At 45.0% G+C, this 20,556-nt stretch overlaps 1 protein-coding gene across 5 annotated transcripts in view; it reads left to right on the forward strand.

The window, feature by feature from the left end:
- The window catches only part of CRIM1 (cysteine rich transmembrane BMP regulator 1), a 192,885-nt gene that overhangs the window by 97,825 nt on the left and 74,504 nt on the right, over positions 1-20,556 (forward strand). For 4 of the 5 annotated variants that reach the window (XM_086700360.1, XM_086700356.1, XM_086700358.1 and 1 more), the window contains 2 exons: positions 12,644-12,765; positions 19,694-19,876. In XM_086700360.1, coding sequence (XP_086556486.1) covers positions 12,644-12,765; positions 19,694-19,876 — 305 coding nt within the window. The remainder of the gene's footprint in view (positions 1-12,643; positions 12,766-19,693; positions 19,877-20,556) is intronic. The other variant, XM_086700359.1, reaches the window with a different exon arrangement.

Raw genomic sequence — 20,556 nt, forward strand, 5'->3', positions numbered from 1 at the left:
AAGATGATACTTAATAACATTTTTTGGGGGTAGGAGTCATCTGTTAGGACAGATTTCTCTAATTCGGTTCACTTTTTGGATGTTCTCTTTAATTGGATAATTTATCCAGCTGCTTTTTGAGAGTAAATAAAATTAAATTATACAGTATGTAAAATATGCATTAGCATAGTGCAGATTTAAAACATTCCTGACTCCTGACATGCTATCATGGTAGCATTCTCTGTGTTTTTAAACACATCCCGAAAAAAATTTGGAAATATATTTGAAGTCCTTCTTTCTCAACTAAGAAAAGAACAGCTCTTCTGTTGCCCTCTGCCACAGTAATTTTTGGCCCAAAAGAGCGAGTCAACTCATAACTAAAAAAGCCAGAGTCTATATTAAACTCTGATGTTTTTAAAACAAAATAATTTTAGGAATTCCATGTTATTTTTGGACTTATCCCCAGATTGAAGCAAATATGCTTTCCTAGAAGTAAAGCCCTTGTCCATGGAGATGAACTATCTCCCTAGTAGAGAGTTTAATTTGTCAATAATTCGCTTCAGATGTGCAAGCCCTGCTCTTCCTATACTAGTGCTTTACGCCTTTTGAGTGTCTCCATGAAAGTGTATCTAGTCTTATTTCACATGTGTTTAAGTCCTGAAACCAAGTTCAAGGCTCTTGTTGAGTGGCTTAGAGTTTGGTCGGAGTGGCCATCACCAGACCCTGAATCCTTGGCCCTCTGACTCTCACCGAAAGAAAAGAACTCAATTGAATTCCCTAAGACTTTCAGTACAGTTGGAAAGCATGCTCCACTGCATGGATGATATTGAACCTCAGAGGACTGTCCGCACCCAGCCGCATTTCATAGTATCCTCCTCATGACACAGGCAAAGAGAATAGCTCCAGTTTTGGAAAAATGTTTCCTGAAGCTATTCACATAACTAATAAGCAAATCTAAAATGTTAAAATCCTTCTTCTTCTGGAAACGCCTACAGCAACCACAAATCTCAGGGACTATTTCTTATTGTTCATTTGCACCTGTAAGTTGGGTGTAAGTGATAGGTCTCCTCATTGTTGTGTAGACGACAGTTTGCAGAGAGTTCAGGGTTATATTTGTCCAGTAGACAGTTTAGCTGCTTAACTGCAGTTAAGATGAAGGTGAGGACAACTTGTGTCTCTTGAACTTGACGCTTAGTTAATCTGTGAATGTGTCACACAGACAGGTGCATCTTAAGTTGCCGTTTCCTGACTGTGCCTTTTTTTTTTTTTGAAAGGGAGAGAAGTTGTTATGTTGTGGCTCTTGTGGGCATATGATCAAGTGCTTTGATTACCATGGCTCGGTCATGGATTCCTGAAGACTCTTAATGACACTTCTTGAGACATTAGATGGTGTACTTTTGTGGGCAAGGATACACCTTAACATGTCCCTCTCTGTCATTAGTGCCAAGTACAGGTAAATAAATACTCAATAATTGCTTTTAATTAAGTTTAGAGATAGTCGATCTGTGGCAAGTCCTAGCATTAAAACCCCTTATGTTCTTTTGATCTGTTTAGGGAACGAACATTTGAATGTTTACCAAGTGCTGGATGCCGTGCTACCTGGTGGGAATAAAACGTGGACTATGATGTTCAGGAGCTTACAGTCTAAAGGCAAACACCTATAAATCATTACAGTTTAAAGTGCTGTGTGCTTTAGAAGTTGGAGCGTGCAAAAAAGCCACTCGCAGAGCAAAGGGCTACCAGTTCTGATTTGGAAAAATGTTGGATTTGACTTTTGAGCTGAGTCTTTAAGAATGAGTCAGAGTTCAGCAGCTGGAGAAAGAGGAAAGGGCATTCTAGGCTGTTGTGGTCATTGATTTTTAAACTTTTAATGTGTCTTACAACTTGAAACATTATCACTCATCCCATCTATCTTTATGATTAGAGAAAAATGGAATTCATGACAATATTGATTTTTCCCTCCCTCATATAACCACCCCTTTTCAAGACTACATCACTTGTTTCAGATATTTTATTACTTTCCTATTGCTTTCAGTTAAAGGTGCTTCTTAGTGTGGCACGCAGGGCCCCTTCTTACCCAGCCCTGGGCTTCCTCACTAGTCACATCCCCTGCAGGTACCCCTACAGTATATCCCCCACACCCCATCCCAGTGCATAATGTGCTTCTGATGGGCTGAACCATTTGCTGTAGCCTTAAATATACCATATTCTTTCTTGCCTCTGCAAGTTTGAGTAAGTTCTTCCCTCTTCCCGGAATGTCCTTACCTCCACCCCCATGCCCCCACGCCCGATAGACACTTAACAATCTGTGCCCACTCACAGCCTGCCTTCACAGATGCATACGCACAGCATCAGCTGTTTTTCTTTGTGCCGCCCATCAGAGAAGGCATCGTGGACGAAGGGATTCTTGGAGTGAATGGAGGACTGACTATCAGGCACGGGAGGGACGTCAGTGTTGAAAATGTCGAACAGCAGGGGCGCCTGGGTGGCGCAGTCGGTTAAGCGTCCGACTTCAGCCAGGTCACGATCTCACGGTCTGTGAGTTCGAGCCCCGCGTCGGGCTCTGGGCTGATGGCTCGGAGCCTGGAGCCTGTTTCCGATTCTGTGTCTCCCTCTCTCTCTGCCCCTCCCCTGTTCATGCTCTGTCTCTCTCTGTCCCAAAAATAAATAAACGTTGAAAAAAAAAAATTTAAAAAAAAAAAAAAAAAAAAGAAAATGTCGAACAGCTACTGCCAGGAGTGTGCTTTTCTCCAGCAGCCATCAACGGGTGGGGTATCGGCACAGAGCAGGGAGGTAGTTGGTTGATATTACAGTTTGCATTTGGCAGCATTGGGGCTGAATTTGACCCCAAGACATATTTTCTTTGCTTCGCTTTTTTTTCCTCCCCTTTAAATTAACCATTAACATTTTAAAACTGGGATGCTTCATGTAAAAATAGAGCTTCTTTTGAGCAATTGGAAGGCGTAGTGACATTGACTGTACGTTCTATCATGGAGTGAATAGTGAGCAGACCGTCTTGAGTCATCTACAATAGCCCTCTGCTCTTTCAGGATTCTTGCCTGACTCCTGAAGACATTGGGCTTTGGCCTTTCTGGGTTTAGCTAACTTGGGGTTGGTGTCAGGGGACCAGATGTGGATGGAGGTTAAAAGGGCAAGAAGTTTAAAGGCATCATGAAGATGAGGGTTTGAGTGAAAGAACATGGGTCTGGGGCTGTATTGTTAGGGAGGCACAGTCAGGACAAGGCCCAGGCTAGAGAGGAGAGCAAAAGCTCTCTGGGGCGCAGCTATCTCAGGGAGGCTGCAGGAGTCAGGTGGTGGGAGAACTGGGCGGGTGAACCGTTGGGATCAGTGAGTAAAGTGTTTGGCTTCAGAGATTTTAGGAAGCTGTGGCCTTGGGAGCAAGTGCCTGAAATGCAAAGGGGCAGCACGGATCCTCAGATTCCAAACAATCAGGTGAGCTCAGGGTGATGTTTTCATCCACATAGACATGGAGGCCTTCCAAATTATTACCTAGCATACAGTGGGTGGGTACTTCTGCACTCCAGATACTATCCTAGGTTGCTTTTCGTACAGCTGTTCATTTAATTCACAGAGCAGTCCTGGGAGATACAAGGAACTTGAATCCTCCCCTTCTTACATATGGCTCAGGTGAGGCTAAGAGAAACAATGTCACTTGCCCAAGGTCATATAGCTCCTAAGTGGCCTGAACTCAAACCTAAGACTGTCCTAATGTCCAAGTGAATTCTCTGACCCCTCTTAGGAAATGGATAGGAGACAGGGCCACAGAGAGGGAGGGCTTGCATGAGGGAGGAAAGTGACAATGTGGAGGATGCTGACCTCCCTTCCAACCCAGGTGAATAGGTGAGTGTGGGGAATTCGCCATCTCACTAAAGGCAGTTGTAAGGAAATAGCATTTGGGGGCCAGCCGGGTAGGTGCCGGAACAGATTTGAGTGGTACGGTTTGTAGTCACATGCAGATGCCGAGAGAGTTTGTCTGCAAGGGGGAGGTTGCGGAAGGCAGAGAGATGGGTATGGAAGAAGGAGTCCCTGGGGAAGCAGAACACTACTCTGTGAGGATGCACTTCCCCCAGAGGACAGGCGACCAAAGGATCGTGCACTTTGCACTGATGACAAGGATGAGAGGTCTGGGAATTGACAGCCCACAGGGGTCCAGGCAGATGCGTGCTTAAAGACTCATGCTGTGTCAGCACCCGCTCCAGCCCCAGGTGGCTCTGGGGGCCTGAAGGAACGATCGGAGCCCAGGCCGCTCAGCTTTTCAAATAGGTCAGTCCTGACGTCTTTGATGTTCTTCATGTGCTCCACAGAGGAAATAGAATGGTTCACATCCCACTGTGTTCTCATTTGAGATTATATATTCCAATCCTTCCTAAACTAAACCCCTAAGCTAAGAGCCAGAATCCTGTGTATCCCCATCCCCACCCAGCTGAGTACCTCCTGCTTGCACTCAGTCAACAAATAGTTACAAAGTAATTGTGTGTTCACATGTAGGCTGATTCCATGTTCCACAGCATCCATTTCTAATGCAGTCGGTGATTCCAGCTCTGAAATGGGAATACCTTATGTTACTCTCCACATCCAAAGCCAGTTCTCCTCCTTCCCAGAGTGCACTATGCCAGTTTCCCCTCTCACTCTTGCTCACTGCTTCTCCGTGCATATCTCACTCCTGCCCTTCGTCTCTCTGAGGCCATCCTGCCCTCCATGAAATCAAATGCCATCGTCTTTCCCCCAGACCTAAGGAGGTGAAGGCAAAGAGCCTTCCGTTCCTGGGACTTGGTCGTTTCCAGACTGTTGAGCTAACCTGAGTGTGGTTCAGGATGCCTGCCAGATCGCAGCTCTCATGTTTCACTAGGGGCCCAGGCCCCGGGGATTCTTTCCAGTTGTGTCTGTGCTCTGGTTCCTCTCCTGCCAGGACTGAGTCCCTCTGGAACTTCCCCGACTCTCTTCTTCAGCCGTCACGTTGAGGTGGTGATGTGTATGAAGTGCCATTGCCTCCTCACCCCACCTGCTTACTGTGGAGCATGGTTCTAGAACATAACTTTATCAATCTTACAGGAGCCATGCGGGCTTGTAAATACCATCTTCCTATAATTTATACCACTTTTCTTTCAACTTAGTGCCATAAGATAAGTTTCCTGAGCCACATGCCAGCCTTGGAGGAGGGAGCCCTAATCATTTGCCCCTTGAGAACGCCAAGAAGAGAAGGGCTACAGTGACTACTTTATTAAGGTCTTATGGTGGACTTTGTTATTATTACTAATATTAGAAATGCAAAGGAATATTTTACCTCATTGCTCTCAATTTACGTCTTCTCTGTATTGGAGCACATCCTTTGCTCCCCACAGAAAAAAAAGCAAAACAAACAGAAACAATGCAGAGTGATTTTACTGTTGTCTCTGAAGGGAAAGTGGGGAACGATATACAGTTTCTGGTTGTGGAAAGGAGTGGCCCCTGGACCCACTGCTGGAAGGAAGCATCCTCAGAGCTGGGCCCGGGGCTTGCTGCTAATGTGTGTGTCTAACTGCCCAGGGTTGGCACCTGAAGGAGATCATGTAGGAATTAGCGTCAGAGAGGGTGACTAAGGATTCGTCACCGAGTGAAGAGTAAATCTCTTCTGGTGAGACACGAGAAGAATTGTGACCCTAGGAAATTTCCCTAGGAACGAGTACAGTTCTCCATAAGGGTAGTTGGGCCCTCGGGAGGGAAACTCGCTTATTTTGGATTTTTTTTTTTTTTTTTTTAATCTTTAACGTTTATTTTTGAGACAGAGAGAGACAGAGCATGAACAGGGGAGGGGCAGAGAGAGAGGGAGACACAGAATCTGAAACAGGCTCCAGGCTCTGAGCTGTCAGCACAGAGCCCGACGCGGGGCTCGAACTCACGGACCGTGAGATCATGACCTGAGCCGAAGTCGGACGCTTAACCGACCAAGCCACCCAGGCGCCCCTATTTTGGATATTTTATTTGTAGTATCTCTCTTTTTTTTTTATTAAACTTCTGCATTTCTGGAAAGAGGTAAGAAATATAATCACTACAAAGATAGTGCATCAGATTTAATTAAACCTGCAGCTACGTTTTGTAGAATAGAGCTGTGTTTTATGTGTCATTAGAATTTCCATTACCTGACACTTCTTTCATTAATGCACTGAGTGGAATCCTAGTAGTACAAGCAAGGTTTTTGCCCTTTTAGTTCTACATTTCTTCTCGTTTCCTAACTAAAGGGAGAGCTCCCTCCCACCTATAAATACTAGTTGTTTTTTATTTATAGACCATGATTCTCCCCCCTTTGAAGGGCCCCAGCGCTCAGTGAGGTGTGGAGTAAATCCAGTTTGGGGAGGTGCTGTTTTCAGAGGGCCTCACGGAGTTGTTTTCCTCTGCTTGGGGAACATGAGCAGTTGGATGGTCTGCTGCTTCCACATTTCCTCCTCTGCGGGAGTTTATTGTAGGGGAATGTTAGAATAACATTTGGCCTCCCCTCTGCGTGGCGCCCACCGCAGGGCACGCCTGTGCTTTGCTGCGCGGCTGTGGGAGAGACAGGAGGACTCTTCCTGAGGCCTCTTCTGACCCCCTGTAGTTTGGTGTCCTTTACAGTGTCTCCAGTCATTCTGGTGAAGCAAACTGTTGATTGTTCAACTAAGCTATGAAGCCGTAAGTTAAGTTGTGAGGACCAGCATCAGGCATGTCGTGTCTTCTCCCATGATGCTTAGTCGTCTTAGTGGGGAAAAAAGAGAGAGTCGTAGAAGTATACTCCTTGTCCAAAAAGAAAAAAAAAAAGATCACCCAAGAAAGCTTTGGAGAGAAGGCGCATCTTGAGCTGGGCCTGAAGGTTGAGTGGTGGCAAGGAGAGGGGGTGGGGAGGAGGAGGGAGAGAAGCAGGGAGTGTGGGCGTGCAAGGCTGTGATGTGCTCCAAGGACAGGGTGGAGGCCAGGAGAAGCAGTAGGAAGGATGAACCCGGATCATACTGTTGCAGTGATGGGAATGGCAATAATAGAAGCATTTTTTATAGTTAGAAGAAAGCTCGTTACGAACCAGCCGCCTCCTTCGGTGGACGAGAACGCCACATCCCAGAGTGGCTTGCTGTGGTCACATGATTTCTGGTGGCGGTGGTGCTGCGTTGTCCGTACTGATCCTGTCTTCACCCTGTGTGTCTTTCCTAAGCCACCATATTCAGGCAGAAAAGAGGTTTTGTAAATGATTGACAGCAAGTGCTGCAAATTGTCATTCTCACTGAAATGATAGGACTAGTTGTACTTGGCTTTTTCCAAATTAAAAGTGCCAACTAAGCCATAGCAGCTGAGAACCTGCACCTGTCGGAGCGAGTTTCTCAGAAAGTAGGTCCCAGGTTGCATCCAGTGCAGTCTCTTGGAGAGCTTTTGATGCGGGCAGATTCTGAGGCCTGCCCCAGACTTGCAGAAACAATAATCCTGGAGGATGGCACCGTAGAATCTGTATTCTAGACAAACTCCATAGTGTTTCCTTTCACACGTTGATTTTGAAAAGTGCTGTACCTATTAGCTCTCAGTCCAACATTTATACACATAAAAACTATAGAAACAATGCATAGTTTAACCTCTGATTTATTAACCATGAATAAAATGTTTATTCCAGATTATTGCTTTGATGGCTTTGTCCTTAATTTTTTTCATTTACAAGACAAGTAAGACATGCCCCCTGCACCACGGGAATTCACAGGAGAGGCAGTAAGATTTTGATTTCATAGGATGAGCATGTACAGTCCCAAGAATTCAGCACCCGTGTGTACTACGGAAGGTCAGAGGAAAGAAAATTAATCTTGGTTCCTTAAAAAAAAAAGTTTCAGGTTTTTCTTTAAATTCTAATAGTTAAACACATATTGTAATCCTGGTTGCTGTTTGATCAGGGAAGGCCTTGTAGGGTGGGTGGTCTTAAGGTTGTGTGGAATTTACCAGCAGCCAAAGAGCTGAGGCAGAGTGCACACCTGAGCTGTGGCCCTGAGTGAGAAGGGTTGGGTGGGTGGATCGGTGAATGGGGAGTCGCCCTTGTTGCCCAGGTGCGGCATGTGGAGGAACCAGTAGAACGTGGAAGCTAGAAAAAAGAGAAGTAGAGGCTAGACTGGCAGGTACTTTGTGAGCTGTGCCAGGACCCTGGCCTCTGGCCTGCCTGGGACTGTGTGGTCCAGGAAGCCAAAGGACAAGAAGGGAAAGAAAGCATCAGTACACATTGCCCTTCAGCCAACACAGCAGGCCCGCCTGGGCCTCCTAAGGAGGGGAGTGCCCTCTAGGGGTTTAGATGATTTCTGAGTGGTGTTCATCACTGTGCTCAGGCGCTCAGATGCCCACTAAGCTGAATCCATTACCTACTCAGGAGAAAAAAGACAGCCTAAGCAACCCACCTGGCTGCAGCTGTGATTACATTATGCAGAAATTTATTAATGTGGTGTCTTGATTGATCATTATCTTAATACTGAGGATAATAGTAGAGGCTTGATTTTTTGCAGCAAATTGCACATACAGGTTGCTTCTTGTTTGAAGTTAAAAGGCCCTTAGCCCATATACTGTATGATTCTATTTATGTGAACTGTCCACAACAGGCAGATCCATAGAGACAGAGCACAGATGAGTGGTTGCAGGGGGCTGGGGGAGGAAATGCAAGTACAGGGTTTCTTTTTGAGGTGATGAAAATGTTCTAAAATTAGGTAGTGGTAGTGGTTGCACAACCCTGTGAATATAAAACCACTGAATTGCACTTTAAAGGGGGTGAAATTTATGGTATGCTAATCATATCTCAATAAAGCCGTTATTTACTTATGAAAAAAAGAAAAAAAGCCCTTAGCGTTTCTGCTATAGGTGTCCTGCCAACAGCTGTACCTGAAGCAGCCATTTTGAATTCATGGTGTAGAAATCTCCGTGTTGTGCTTCTCACTTTCTCTTTTGTACTTTTGTTTTTAGTTACTATTCTTCCTCTTTCGTGCATTTCCAGTTCTGTTGCACTTAAGAAGTATTTGTTAGTGACTACACACAGTGGATGCAAGGAGAGCTGGTGGTAAGATTTGCACTCAAGTCACCACAAAATAGAATGAGAGAAGCCTTAAGCGACGTATGGTATCTGGCGGCTCTGAGAGAAGCTGTCATTTGAGGTCGGCCCAAGAGGACAGATAGTATGTGCACAGACAGCTGGATGAGGAATATTCCGGAGAGAGCAGGGGTGAACAGTGCAGAGGCAGCAGCATGAGAGCTGGTGTGGAGAACAGAGGAGTGACCAGAGCAAAGGAAAATGAAGAGAAAGACCACAGGGGAGACTTGGGGGAAAGGCCCGTGGACTTGACAGGGTCGTATGCTAGGCTGAGAAGCCGATCGGTTAAGTGAGGGGCAGCTGACGACTTTGGACGCTGGAAGTGCAGTAACTGGGCTGTGGTGTGGGTTGGGAGGAGAGAGTCAGTTGAAGGCGGCCAGGTGAGAACCTGGAAATTGGGAGGGAGGGGGTTTTAGAAGTGAGGGTAAGTGCTGACCTTGGTGCCATGAGCATCTCTTCCGTGTCTATTTCCTCTACCGCTATTCCACACGTTTTCTCCATTTTCTTGCTTGCTCTTTATCCAGGCAGTGGGGTAAAGGGTAGAAGGAAGACGTGGGAGAAGGGACAGAAAAAGAACAAAAATGGAGAGAAAAGGGGGTAAGGACAAAATAACAATTTGCATCCTTTAGTTGTTTTGTAATTCAGCGTTTCCTTTTCACCGGAAGGAAACCTAGTCTCTCGTGGCAAGTGCAGGGCAGGAAGCCTTATATAATCTCAGGTCATTGGTTTAGGCTGTGCGCCTCACTATTCCCATCTCTAAAAGGGAAGAATACCTGCCTCTACTGTAGGTAAACCAGAGGGTCTCTATCATATTAAATAACTTTTAAAAACTTATACTTAAAGTTAAAAACTTAGACTTAAAATTATGTAAGACTTACATAATTTGTAGACCTAATAAATTTCCTTGACAGACAAGGGTCCTGACGAGTCCCCCATTTATTACATGAGAGAGGGAGCGTAAACACATCTGTCAAAAGATAACCCATGTGAGTTGGATCGTGTTGAACTGTATGAGATTGCCATGTGACTATTTTTGACTTACAAAAAAATGACAGTTGTCCTAAAGTTTCAACCTAATAGTTGCTGGATAGATATCTGATGTGGGCCCAGGTTTTCACCTTTTCTGGTTTCTCAGGAAGTTCCTTCTTTATTAAGGAGCTAATGGTCTTTAACACCTGCTAATTTTAGGTTCAAAGGAAGCCTTGTGAAATCAAAAGACAGCAAGAGGTGGGGAGGGCTTGCCAAGAGGCTGGTCCAGAAGGGGAAAGGAGCTGGGAGCCGGCCAGCCAGCCCAAACCGGGGCACCTGAATCCTTGGAACTTGAACATATAGTCATTCTGGGTATAGGAGCAAAAATTCAGCATCAGGGGTTTTCTTTGGTAAGTGGGTTACTAGGCAGTTGTGTGCGGTTTTAGACCTTCTGTAACCTACTACAGACAACCTCTGTGAATCACTACAAAAGCGCGAGAGAGATCTAAATGTTGAGAAACAGGTCAGATGTAAAAGGGGACACAAGAAGCCGTAGGGCAGACTCCACTATGGTTTTCAGCTTGGTGGGATTTCTGACAGCCTCGCAGAGAGCTTGGCACCTAAGTGCACATACGTGTTCAGTAAAGGTCCCTGAAGGATATCCGAAGAGGTATTTTCCAGTTCATCGTATGCTCTCTGGTGTTTGAATTAGAATGATTCCCCGGAACACATCAGTAGGCAAGAATGTGGATCCCAGAAGATGTGGAAGAAAAGGTTAGTCAGTTATTCATGTAGGATATGTTTCCATTGTAATCACATGCAGATACCAGAACCAGGATGTGGCCTCATGAGGCCCTGGCCCCATTAATCCATAGAGGCTGAAGGGTTGAAGTTGTACAGAGGATCCAGAATAAATGGAAATAATATGTCATCACTGTAGTATCACAGGGATATGATTATCTGCTTACAACTGTAGTAACAAGGCACACAGAAATGAAAGACTGGAATAACCTTTGCAGTTCAGCCCTGGAAGTTGATTGCCCTAGAGGAATATAGATCCGCCCACACCGAAGAGGCAAATGTTTATCTGAAACCATAAAAGATTCCATTGCAGCAAAACCTTAATTACCTAACCCCCTCTTCTCCCAGGTCCCCTGATATAACCGTCACCCCATATGGAAGAAGCCTGAAAGGGCCCACCTCCAGAGGGGTTGTTCACACCTTTCCAGTGGCTTTAATGGTCTTTGGTGCAAATTTTAATTTATATTTGTTTCCCTTTTAGTTCTGCAGTTGATGATAAATGTAACTAAACCTCTGGGCCTGATTATTGAGGTACTTGTGGACTATGAGCATACTGGAATTCGTTACAGGTCCAAAGAACAATAGGAGAACAAAACAATCGCTTAAGCAAGAAGGTGGGGGGAAAACAAAAAACTGAAATTAACAAGTGTGTTAATCGCTCTTCCCTGCTGGGAGCGTCCCCCTCCCCTGATCCTGACCCCACACTGTACATAAGTACCCACATACTTCCTGTGAGGATGTCTCTTTTTAGGATGCCTTCCTTTTATTCCTATCAACCTGGGAACTTCCTTGGTCATCCTCTCTGCCCTCTGACCCCTCCTTTCATCCCCAGGGGAGCCCTGGGGGGGGGGGGTTTGGTGGGGGGGGAGCCGGAGGCTAGCTGTTCCTTCCTTTTATTCCATTTGTGTTCTAAGGCCCTAGGCTGCTCATTCCCTGCCTAGTTCTTTGTAACAGGCTTCAGCAAGCAGTAGACTTTTTTTTCTCCTCTTATGCTCACCTCATACATATACCCACCTCTTACTTTTCTACTACGTTTAGACTGGTTTCACAGCAGAGTTGAACTTAAGTAAGGTGAGAGCCAGCAGAGTGGGCTTGCAGTTCATTGAACACCTCATTCATGCATGTTGAGATAAATGGGCATGTAGTGGCTTAGAAGATCCCCCAAAATGAGGCTTTCAGCTTTCAAATAACTGTCACAGGTCCCCCTACTAAAGCTCATGCCCGTTGTAAAGAGCTCCTCAGTCTTCCATCAGCATCCGTTTCTCGGGTTATGCATAATTATAAATGAATGTGGCTAAAGATGAGGGTACCCCGAGACCCAGTCACACTGACAAAAAGAGACTCAAGAGCTACTAACTTAATAGCAGAAAGAAGGGTCAGAAAGATCTCTGAAAAACACCCAAAGGTCAACAGCAACAAAGCAGGAACACAGGGCCATTTAACACGGGAGCACCCTTCTGTGTTGGCCCACGCGAGCATCGCTGGTTTATGGAATAACACCATAATGTACACACATAAACACGGCCCTGCGTCATCAAGGAAATGCTTGTTATGCTGGTCTGCTTAAGTAAGAAATGACGTAATGCATTTTAGGAATATTTCTGTCAAAATGGTTACGGTTAAAAACACGGGTGTATTTTAAGGAGATGAGCCTCAGTTATTTGGAATGCAAATTATGTTAGCACCCGGTCCCCATCCCCCAGTGACCCCAGATAAGCAAGACAGTGTCGTTTGCCACAGCCACTGCCACTTTGTTTGTGGTCTCCCGACTTCTATGTTGTTGTTTATTCATGGGGTTTTCCTTCCCTTTTTCTTTGGTTTCAGATGCGAGTGTCTCTCTGGCTTATGTGGTTTCCCCGTGTGTGAGGTGGGATCCACCCCTCGCATAGTCTCTCGTGGAGATGGGACACCCGGAAAGTGCTGTGATGTCTTTGAATGTGTTAATGGTACGTGGGGGTGCAGGAGGAGGGAGGGTTCCATTGGCCGCTTCCGCCCTGTGGAAGGCGGGGCATACATTCAGGGACTCGATGCCACTCACTCAGGAGGAAGGTCAGCTTGAGATCTCTCAGAGCGGCACAGGGAGTCAGGAGAAGGGGATCCTCATTCCGTCCGTCAGAAAGAGAATTTTGAAAGTGGAAGCACAGATGGTCTGTAGCTGTCACATTCGGCTGTATTTCGGTAGTGCAGAAACGTGAGGAGTTCAGGAAAAGGATCGCAGAAGCTGTGACCACACTACCACTGCTGTCAGGAGCTAGTCTGTGTAACCGATGCCACATTGAAGCCACCACAACTTGACACAGAAAAGGCACCGTTCCTCTAGTCCAGTATTTTCCTATGTAGAGAGCACGTCTTTGACCGGTGCTAGGTCATTCTTATTGGCCGCTTTTGATTCGAGCCTTATGGCCCTGAAAAAGGATTCTGCAGTCACGAGATTCCTTCACATAGAATCCACTTCTCCTTTTCACCTTTCGTGACGGGGCTTGGTGTTTGGTGACATGGTGTTTATTGAATTTAGATGCTAGAAAGGGAGGAGAACCTAAGACACGCCCTTCCCTCAGAATTTTTAGAAGGAAAACAAAGAATAAAAGTCAAGCAAGTGAAATGTCAGGCGTTCTAGCACTATTCAGTCAGTGCCTAGACACGAGGAAAATGAAGGCGCATGTGGACAAAAACAACAAAATCGCACTTGCAGAAACCCCCCTATTAACTGCTGCCTCTAAGAAATCAGAGTTCAGAAGAATGTCTGCCCCCTCCCTCAAGCCTGCCCTTCCCCATATGAAAAGGTTGTGTTAAAATTGAGTCCTTGCATCCTTTGGTTTTCAGTCCAGTGGCCGCCTGTTGTTTTGTTTGTTTTGCTTTGAGTAGACACTTGGAGTCAGGCTTCGTGGTTGACAGAACGTGGACTGGAGCCATACGACCTTGGTTTGAGAATTGGTTCCCCCAGTTACCCGCTGTGTAACTTTGGGCATCGCTTGGTCTCCCTGGGCCTCAGTTTCCACATCTGTCAAGTGGAGTGAATAACAGTCACTTAAATGAGGTTCCCCTTGTGAAGCACTTGCAATAAATCGTCTTTGTTTTGCGTGTTACCTCCCGTTCACACCCACAGACCCGGGTCTGGACGTTCCAAGGGGATAGAGAAGGCGAGATGAGCTTCCTGGCTCACAGACCTCACGAATCCAAGCACAGGTGTAGAAAAAGCTCCATGTGGAGAAAGCAGCCTCTTCTCAGTGCTTCTCCTCACTTCTAGTCGTGTGTGTTAAACACCAGCAAACCGCAAAGCCTCTTCTCTGGTACTGCTACGTATCGTAGGGGACATTTTGTGAGTATTTAACTCCTCTGCCATTTGGCACAAATACTCCTCACCCTGGGCTCCTAGCATCTCAGATGTGCTTCCTTCTAGGACTCCTCACTCAGCCAGTCCTCTCATGTCCGTCTCTCATTCTCCAGCCTGAACCTGCAGAGGGTCTGTCCTTGTGTCTGTGGGTGTCCAGGTTGTCTTGGGGGGTGAGCGAGCAGATTCGGGTCATATCCATTCCCTCCACAGGTGGCTGTTAAATACCAGCCCAGAGAGGGGTTCCTTTGTGGGGACCCTCCATCTTTCACTGCCCTCCCTGGACGTTAATCTTAAGTCACTTGTCCCCTGGAAATACCATTTGCTGTCGTGTCCTCTGGGCGAGGAAGAGGAGTGCCTTTCTTCTTTCCTTGCATCTCAGTTGTAGAAATCCAGCATCGTGTCTTTCTTATCAGGACATTAAGCTTCCATCTTACCCAGTGTGCTGTGACCAGACGGCTAATGGCTGCCCCCCACCTCAGCGGCCGTGGATGGATCTTTGGGGCCCGCTCTCATTTATAGCCTCGCTGTTTGTAGAGCTGTCATTCCAGGAATAGGACTTGCCATCTGCCACGAGACAATGCAGAGATGACAAAACACGCTCAGTGTTTCCGGGGGTGACGCTTGCCTGCCACCACAAACCTGGGTGATCTCTGCTTTTTTGTTCATTGTCCTGTTATGGCGTCTCTATTACTGTCGTTCAGTTGTAGATGAGGCTAGAAACCTTAATGCTGGGAAGATTCATAAGCTTACACAATAACATTTAAAAGTCTGTATTTTACCTCTTTTAAGGTGTACATACATACATGCACACACGCAGATACGTGCATGTGTGTGTGTGTTTGGCCCCACCCCCAGCGCCCTGGGAAAATCTTACTGTTGTCATAAGGCCATCATTAGAGGATATCACATATCAAACACTCCTTGTCACCACTTAGAACAGCAGAGGTCTATTTATATTTATATAAAGCTTTGCTTATCCACAAAGGATTTCAGGCACCTTCATAGCCAGAACAAAAGCCATAACGCGAAAATACTAATGAGAAAAGAGAGAACCATAGAGTTGTATGCAAATGCTGAAAGTGAAAACCGAAAAGAAGAAAGCGCCCGCAGGTGTGCAGGCTGTAAGTGTCTGTCTGCATAATTGCCAGGGTTAAACATTAGCAAGGCTCCCAACTTCCTGGCCGTCAAAGTGGAAAAAAAGGAGATAGAGTTAGATACGCAGGTCTTATTTTTAGAGGAAAGAACCTACTGGAGGGGGCAACTCTCTTCTCACCTGGAAATTTGAAAGGCACTGGCTGATGCAGTAGGTCACGTCCTCAGTCCCGTTCATACCACCAATACAGACACAGGTTTCCTGCGACAGCTCTTCTCAACACAGAGCAAAAGCCACGTATTCAAATACAACTCAGCGAAAGCAGTTCTCAGAGATGAGTTCGGCACACAGCTGTAATCTAGATGTCTGGAGCGTTGCCTCCCAGATTTTGAGAACCGCCCCCCACCCCACAATGTAGGAATAATTCGAGAAACCCCAGTTGAGGGGACAGTGGGTTGAATGTTACCTAACCCCACGTATGGAAATGGAGACAGCATGTCACCACTCAGTTCCTAAGCTGCCATCTAGGTAACCCGTGTGTGTGTGTGTGTGTGTGTGTGTGTGTGTGTGTGTGTGTGTGTGTTTTAAGATTAAGTATTAAAGTGAAAACACAAGATGGAAAATATTCACAGAGAATTTGCAAACTCCTAAGTTTTGAAAACATCAGCCTGGATGAATAGATGGAGAGAACATTCTTCACAAACATTCTCTTTGATTTGGTTCGGTTTCGGTGGTGGGACTAGAGAGTTGCAAACCAGATTGAGACAGTTGGTGATGCCTTCTCTGATGAGAGCCAAAAGTAAGACTTATGAGGTGTTAGGTGAACAAGAGCCCTGTTTAGAAACCAAAGGAACAGGTGGTATGATTGAGCTCCTTTGATGGAAACTTAGAAGTCATCAAGTTCATCACCTGGAACTATGACCCACAGCCAGGCCTGGAGTAATCTCAAGTCTCCTTCAAGAAGCAGCTCTGTGCCTGCTCGGGCCCACAGACAGAAGTTTTATCTTCAGTCAGCTGGAACTGAGTGGTGGCCTCTGCTTCTTTTTGATGAGTGCGTGTTCTCCATTTTGCTGTAATGCACTCTATGGTCTTACACGAGCACCCTCCCCCTCCCCACCTCATGCTTAGAGGAGTTTGGGTTTGAAATCTCAAGCATAGAATGTGGAAGGTTGCTCAGATATATGATCAGTCGTATGTGCATATCTGAATAAAATAGAGTATCTTGGTTTGAGTGTCATAGCCGGTAACTGCCTCTGCCAGCATCAGACAGTAAACCGTAAAATTGACCAGTTGTGGGAGAGCCATACCCAGAGTTGGCTTGCTTTTTGTGTAAAATTTGGGTCTAAAAAACTCAGACCTGCAGTCTTTTAGTTGAAAATGAATACACAACATCTATTGAGAACCCACTGTCTGTATAGCAGTAATGCTCAGTAATGTTTCTAGAGGTATAATATCTACTTCTACCGTAATTCAGAGAATAAGTATTTCACTTACTAGGCACTTATTGAGCACCCATTGTGTTCCTGGGGCCTTCTCAAGCTGCTCTTCCTTAAGAGTGATGATCCCACCTTTTGCACTCCCTTATGAGGGTGGCTTCCTTTTCCTTATCCTGCTCTGGCACACACACGTCTTCCCCCAATGGAAAAGGGTTTTCTCCCTTCAGTATTGTAGAACCCCATGTACCCTGTATTTGTGGGCCATCAGTTTGCTGTTGACATATGGAGAGATTTTCAGATGTTTCCTGACGTGTGGTTGTCTCTCTTTTGGCTTCTGTGGTCTACCCACTGGCCTTCCTACACAGCTCACCGCCAGGGAAATGAGACCAGAGGCAAGATATTAGCCTTTTCCTACTGAGAGATTGAAGGGAAAAAGCAACAGAAGTGTATATATTTGGACTTTTCTTCCACTTTCACATTTGATATAAAAGTTCTACATTTTAGCCTTCTCTTTCACTAAAATTATATACCTATCACCATCTGCCAATCACTGTAATTTGGCAGGCAGTAAAGGTTATTAACCAACTATAAGGTTTTGTTGCTTTTTTTTTTTTTTTTTCAGGAGTTCTGGACTATATTAAAGAGAAAAGAGAAGATTCCAGAACTAAGAAATATAAAATTTAATTGGGCAGACATGAAACAACACACACACAAAAAATCACTGACAAGACACTTTTATGCATCTCTGCATTGAGAAGTATAAATTCCATAGTAAATTATTTCTTTGTACTATTTTTCATTTCCACAACCACTTAAATTGTTCCTTAGAGGTAGTGGTAATCTCCACACGCTTCCAAGGGTCACATTTATATCCCCTACAGGTGAGGAAGTAATTGGTCACTGCTCTTCAAAGATCACTGCCATCCTTCTTACTTGTATTTTTTCTGAAGAGCGTCTATAAATTTCTCTCAGCATCAAATAGGGATTTCATTATGAGACGTGTGTGTGTGTGTGCGCGCGTGCGTGCGGCCGGGGGGGCTGGGGGTGGGGTGTTTATCCTAGAGAACTCATTATGTTTTCTAGGCTGTGTTTTGGGGGACTCCCCGTCTCTCTAGATCCCACCCCCCCTTGTTCTCTGTGCATTAGCTAGTGAACCCTAACTGCCAAATCCTTCATCAACCCCGTCCCCGCCCGCTTAGGCTTCTGCACACCCTACCAAAAATACTGGTTCGTCTGGAGGGGCATTATTCATAACCAGACTCTTCCCTCCTCACTTTCTTCAAATCTTACACCAAGATTTGTAGCTTCACGCAGATGGTGGATTTGGCTGATTAATGTAACCAAGTAATTCATATTGATGGGTTTATACTTTTTTCCCTTCATTTTGAATGGGTGCTCAGCATTTTGTTACAGTATTTTGCCTCACTGCACAGCATGCAAGTTTGATTTGCAAGAGCGCTCCCATTTTCTATACTTTGGAACTTGTGGTCTCACTGCCCAGTTCCTTCTATTCCCTGCTCAGATTAGTATGTTGGCTGAAAGCATATAGAAGAATTCTGAGCTATAATGAGATGATACTTTGTAACACAATATTAGTTTTCGGGAAAAAGAAATCATATATACAGCCAGCAGTAGGGACTCAGTTCAGACCTGCACTTTTGCTGCCTGTGTAAACACAGATGCACAGCCGGCCTCACACCAGTCAAGTGACTTTAGGCAGGTCATCTAATCTCTTTAAGTTTCATTTTCCTAATCAAAGAAATGGATATTAACACTTGCTCTGTCTTCTCCACTGCACTATTATAAACTTGAATGAGAAAGTCATTGTCCTTAGGTATAAACCAGGTGCAAATACATTCAAATTAAAATGCGGTGAAAGTCTCTTTAAAAGTTTCAAACATGCAAGGTGACATATCAAATGATGTTGGCTCAGAGGAGCCCGTGAACGATGCTTGTATTATAATCTAGCTTTCCCCACCTTATTAAACAGGGTACTTCAGCCTAGAAGAACTTTGTTCAATTTGGGAATATTTTTATGTTGCCAGCTTCATCGAGACACATATCATGCAGTTTACCAAGTTACACAGTTCAGTGGTTTTTAGAATATTCACAGAGTTGTGGAATCATCACAATCAATTTTACTATACTCATTAGTCTCTCCCCCCCGACCCCGCCAAACTTCCCAGCTCATTAGCAGTCACTCCCCATTTGCCCCCAACACCCCCACACCTAGGCAACAACTAATCCAATTTTTGTCTCCATAGATGTCCCTATTATGGGCATTTCATATAAATAGAATCATATAATATGTGGGGGGTTTTTTTAATGGCTTCCTTTAATTAGTGTAATTTTTTCAAGGTTCATTAATATTATAGCATGTATCAAAACTTCATACATTTTATGGCCAAGAAGTATTTCATTGTATGGATATACCACATTTTGTTTTCTCATAACATCAGTTCATAGACATTTAGGTTGTTTCCAAGAAAGGGAATGGTGTTTTGTTAAAGTCCAGGTACTATTAAAACTATGGATTATTAACCCAGATAGAAGAAATAATTTAGGAGCGAACACTGAGAGAACACAAGAACATCACCTCCAAAAGACCTTAAGTAAATTGTTTTTGAGGCAGAGCAGAGCCTAATGTGGAGGCAAGATCGTTTATTTGACGCAGAGAATTCTTTAGCAAAACACACATAATGTCTTTAAAGCACATATCAGATATGTGAGTTTCATGCTCAAATGGTTACCTTTGTTTGTTTGGAGCAGGGGTAAGTCGGTGTAGATTTTTGTTCAGGAGAATTTCAGTTCCTTGGGGCAAGAAGATAACTGACTTTGTTTAATTGTATTTTGCATTGCCTTACTGTTTTCATTGTACAAATTATATCAATTTGGTAAATTTCTATCAAATTCTAACGTTCTGTCAGAATTTTCTAGAGGCTGATTGAAGAACAAAAGGCACCACCCAGAAATGACTTTGAATATGCCTTGTTTGCTTTAACTCCTTTCAGAAACAAAGCCAGCCTGTGTCTTCAATAACGTGGAATATAACGACGGAGATATGTTTCGAATGGACAACTGTCGGTTCTGTCGATGCCAAGGGGGTGTTTCCATCTGCTTCACTGCCCAGTGTGGTGAGCTGAACTGCGAGAGGTACTATGTGCCTGAAGGAGAGTGCTGCCCAGTGTGTGAGGGTAAGAGAAGGTGCTCATTAAGGTTAATAAGCATATACATGGCTCAGACTTTTAATACCAAAATCAACACAATTCAGTCTCACCCAAAAATAGAAGAAAATTGAAGAAGTTCCCTTTTTGTGACATCGTGGCCCATCTTTCAGGACTTTGATCATGTCAGGAGGAGTGCGTGAGATGCCTCCCCAAGGGAAGTTATGCCCTGGGTGTAGAAAGTGGGCCACCTCTCTACACAGGTCGACATGAGATTTCCCAGAAGTGCTATCCATTCCCCCCCTCCCTTGATTCCAGAAGTTCCTCAGCAAGATCTGGGGACGTCAGAATTCACCCCCTGCTTTCCTCAGATTGTTCAGCTGGAACAAGCCAGCCCTGATCATTGACCATCTCAGCCAGTCAGCTCAGAGGGGAGCTTGCCCTGTCTCCTTTCCACACCCACACCCCTGCAGGTCGGGTCAGGACTCTACTCCTTGAAAATGTGTATTTGGTGAGAGAGGGGTTGTGTGGCATGGTGGTGACACCAGCTGAAGCCCAGCCAAGTGTCAGGTATGGCCCTGGGCAGAAGGCTCTCAGGGTCTGCTTTCTCTGTATCCCTTCATCCCTCTAAGTAATAGTTTCATGTTTCTCCAACAGGCTTTACTCTCCCACCTCTGCTATTTGTAAATAGTGAACATTTCAGAATAATG

The sequence above is a fragment of the Puma concolor genome, chromosome A3 (genome assembly GCF_028749965.1).
Source record: "Puma concolor isolate L17-30 chromosome A3, mPumCon1.1.hap2, whole genome shotgun sequence".
Lineage (NCBI taxonomy): Eukaryota > Metazoa > Chordata > Mammalia > Carnivora > Felidae > Puma > Puma concolor.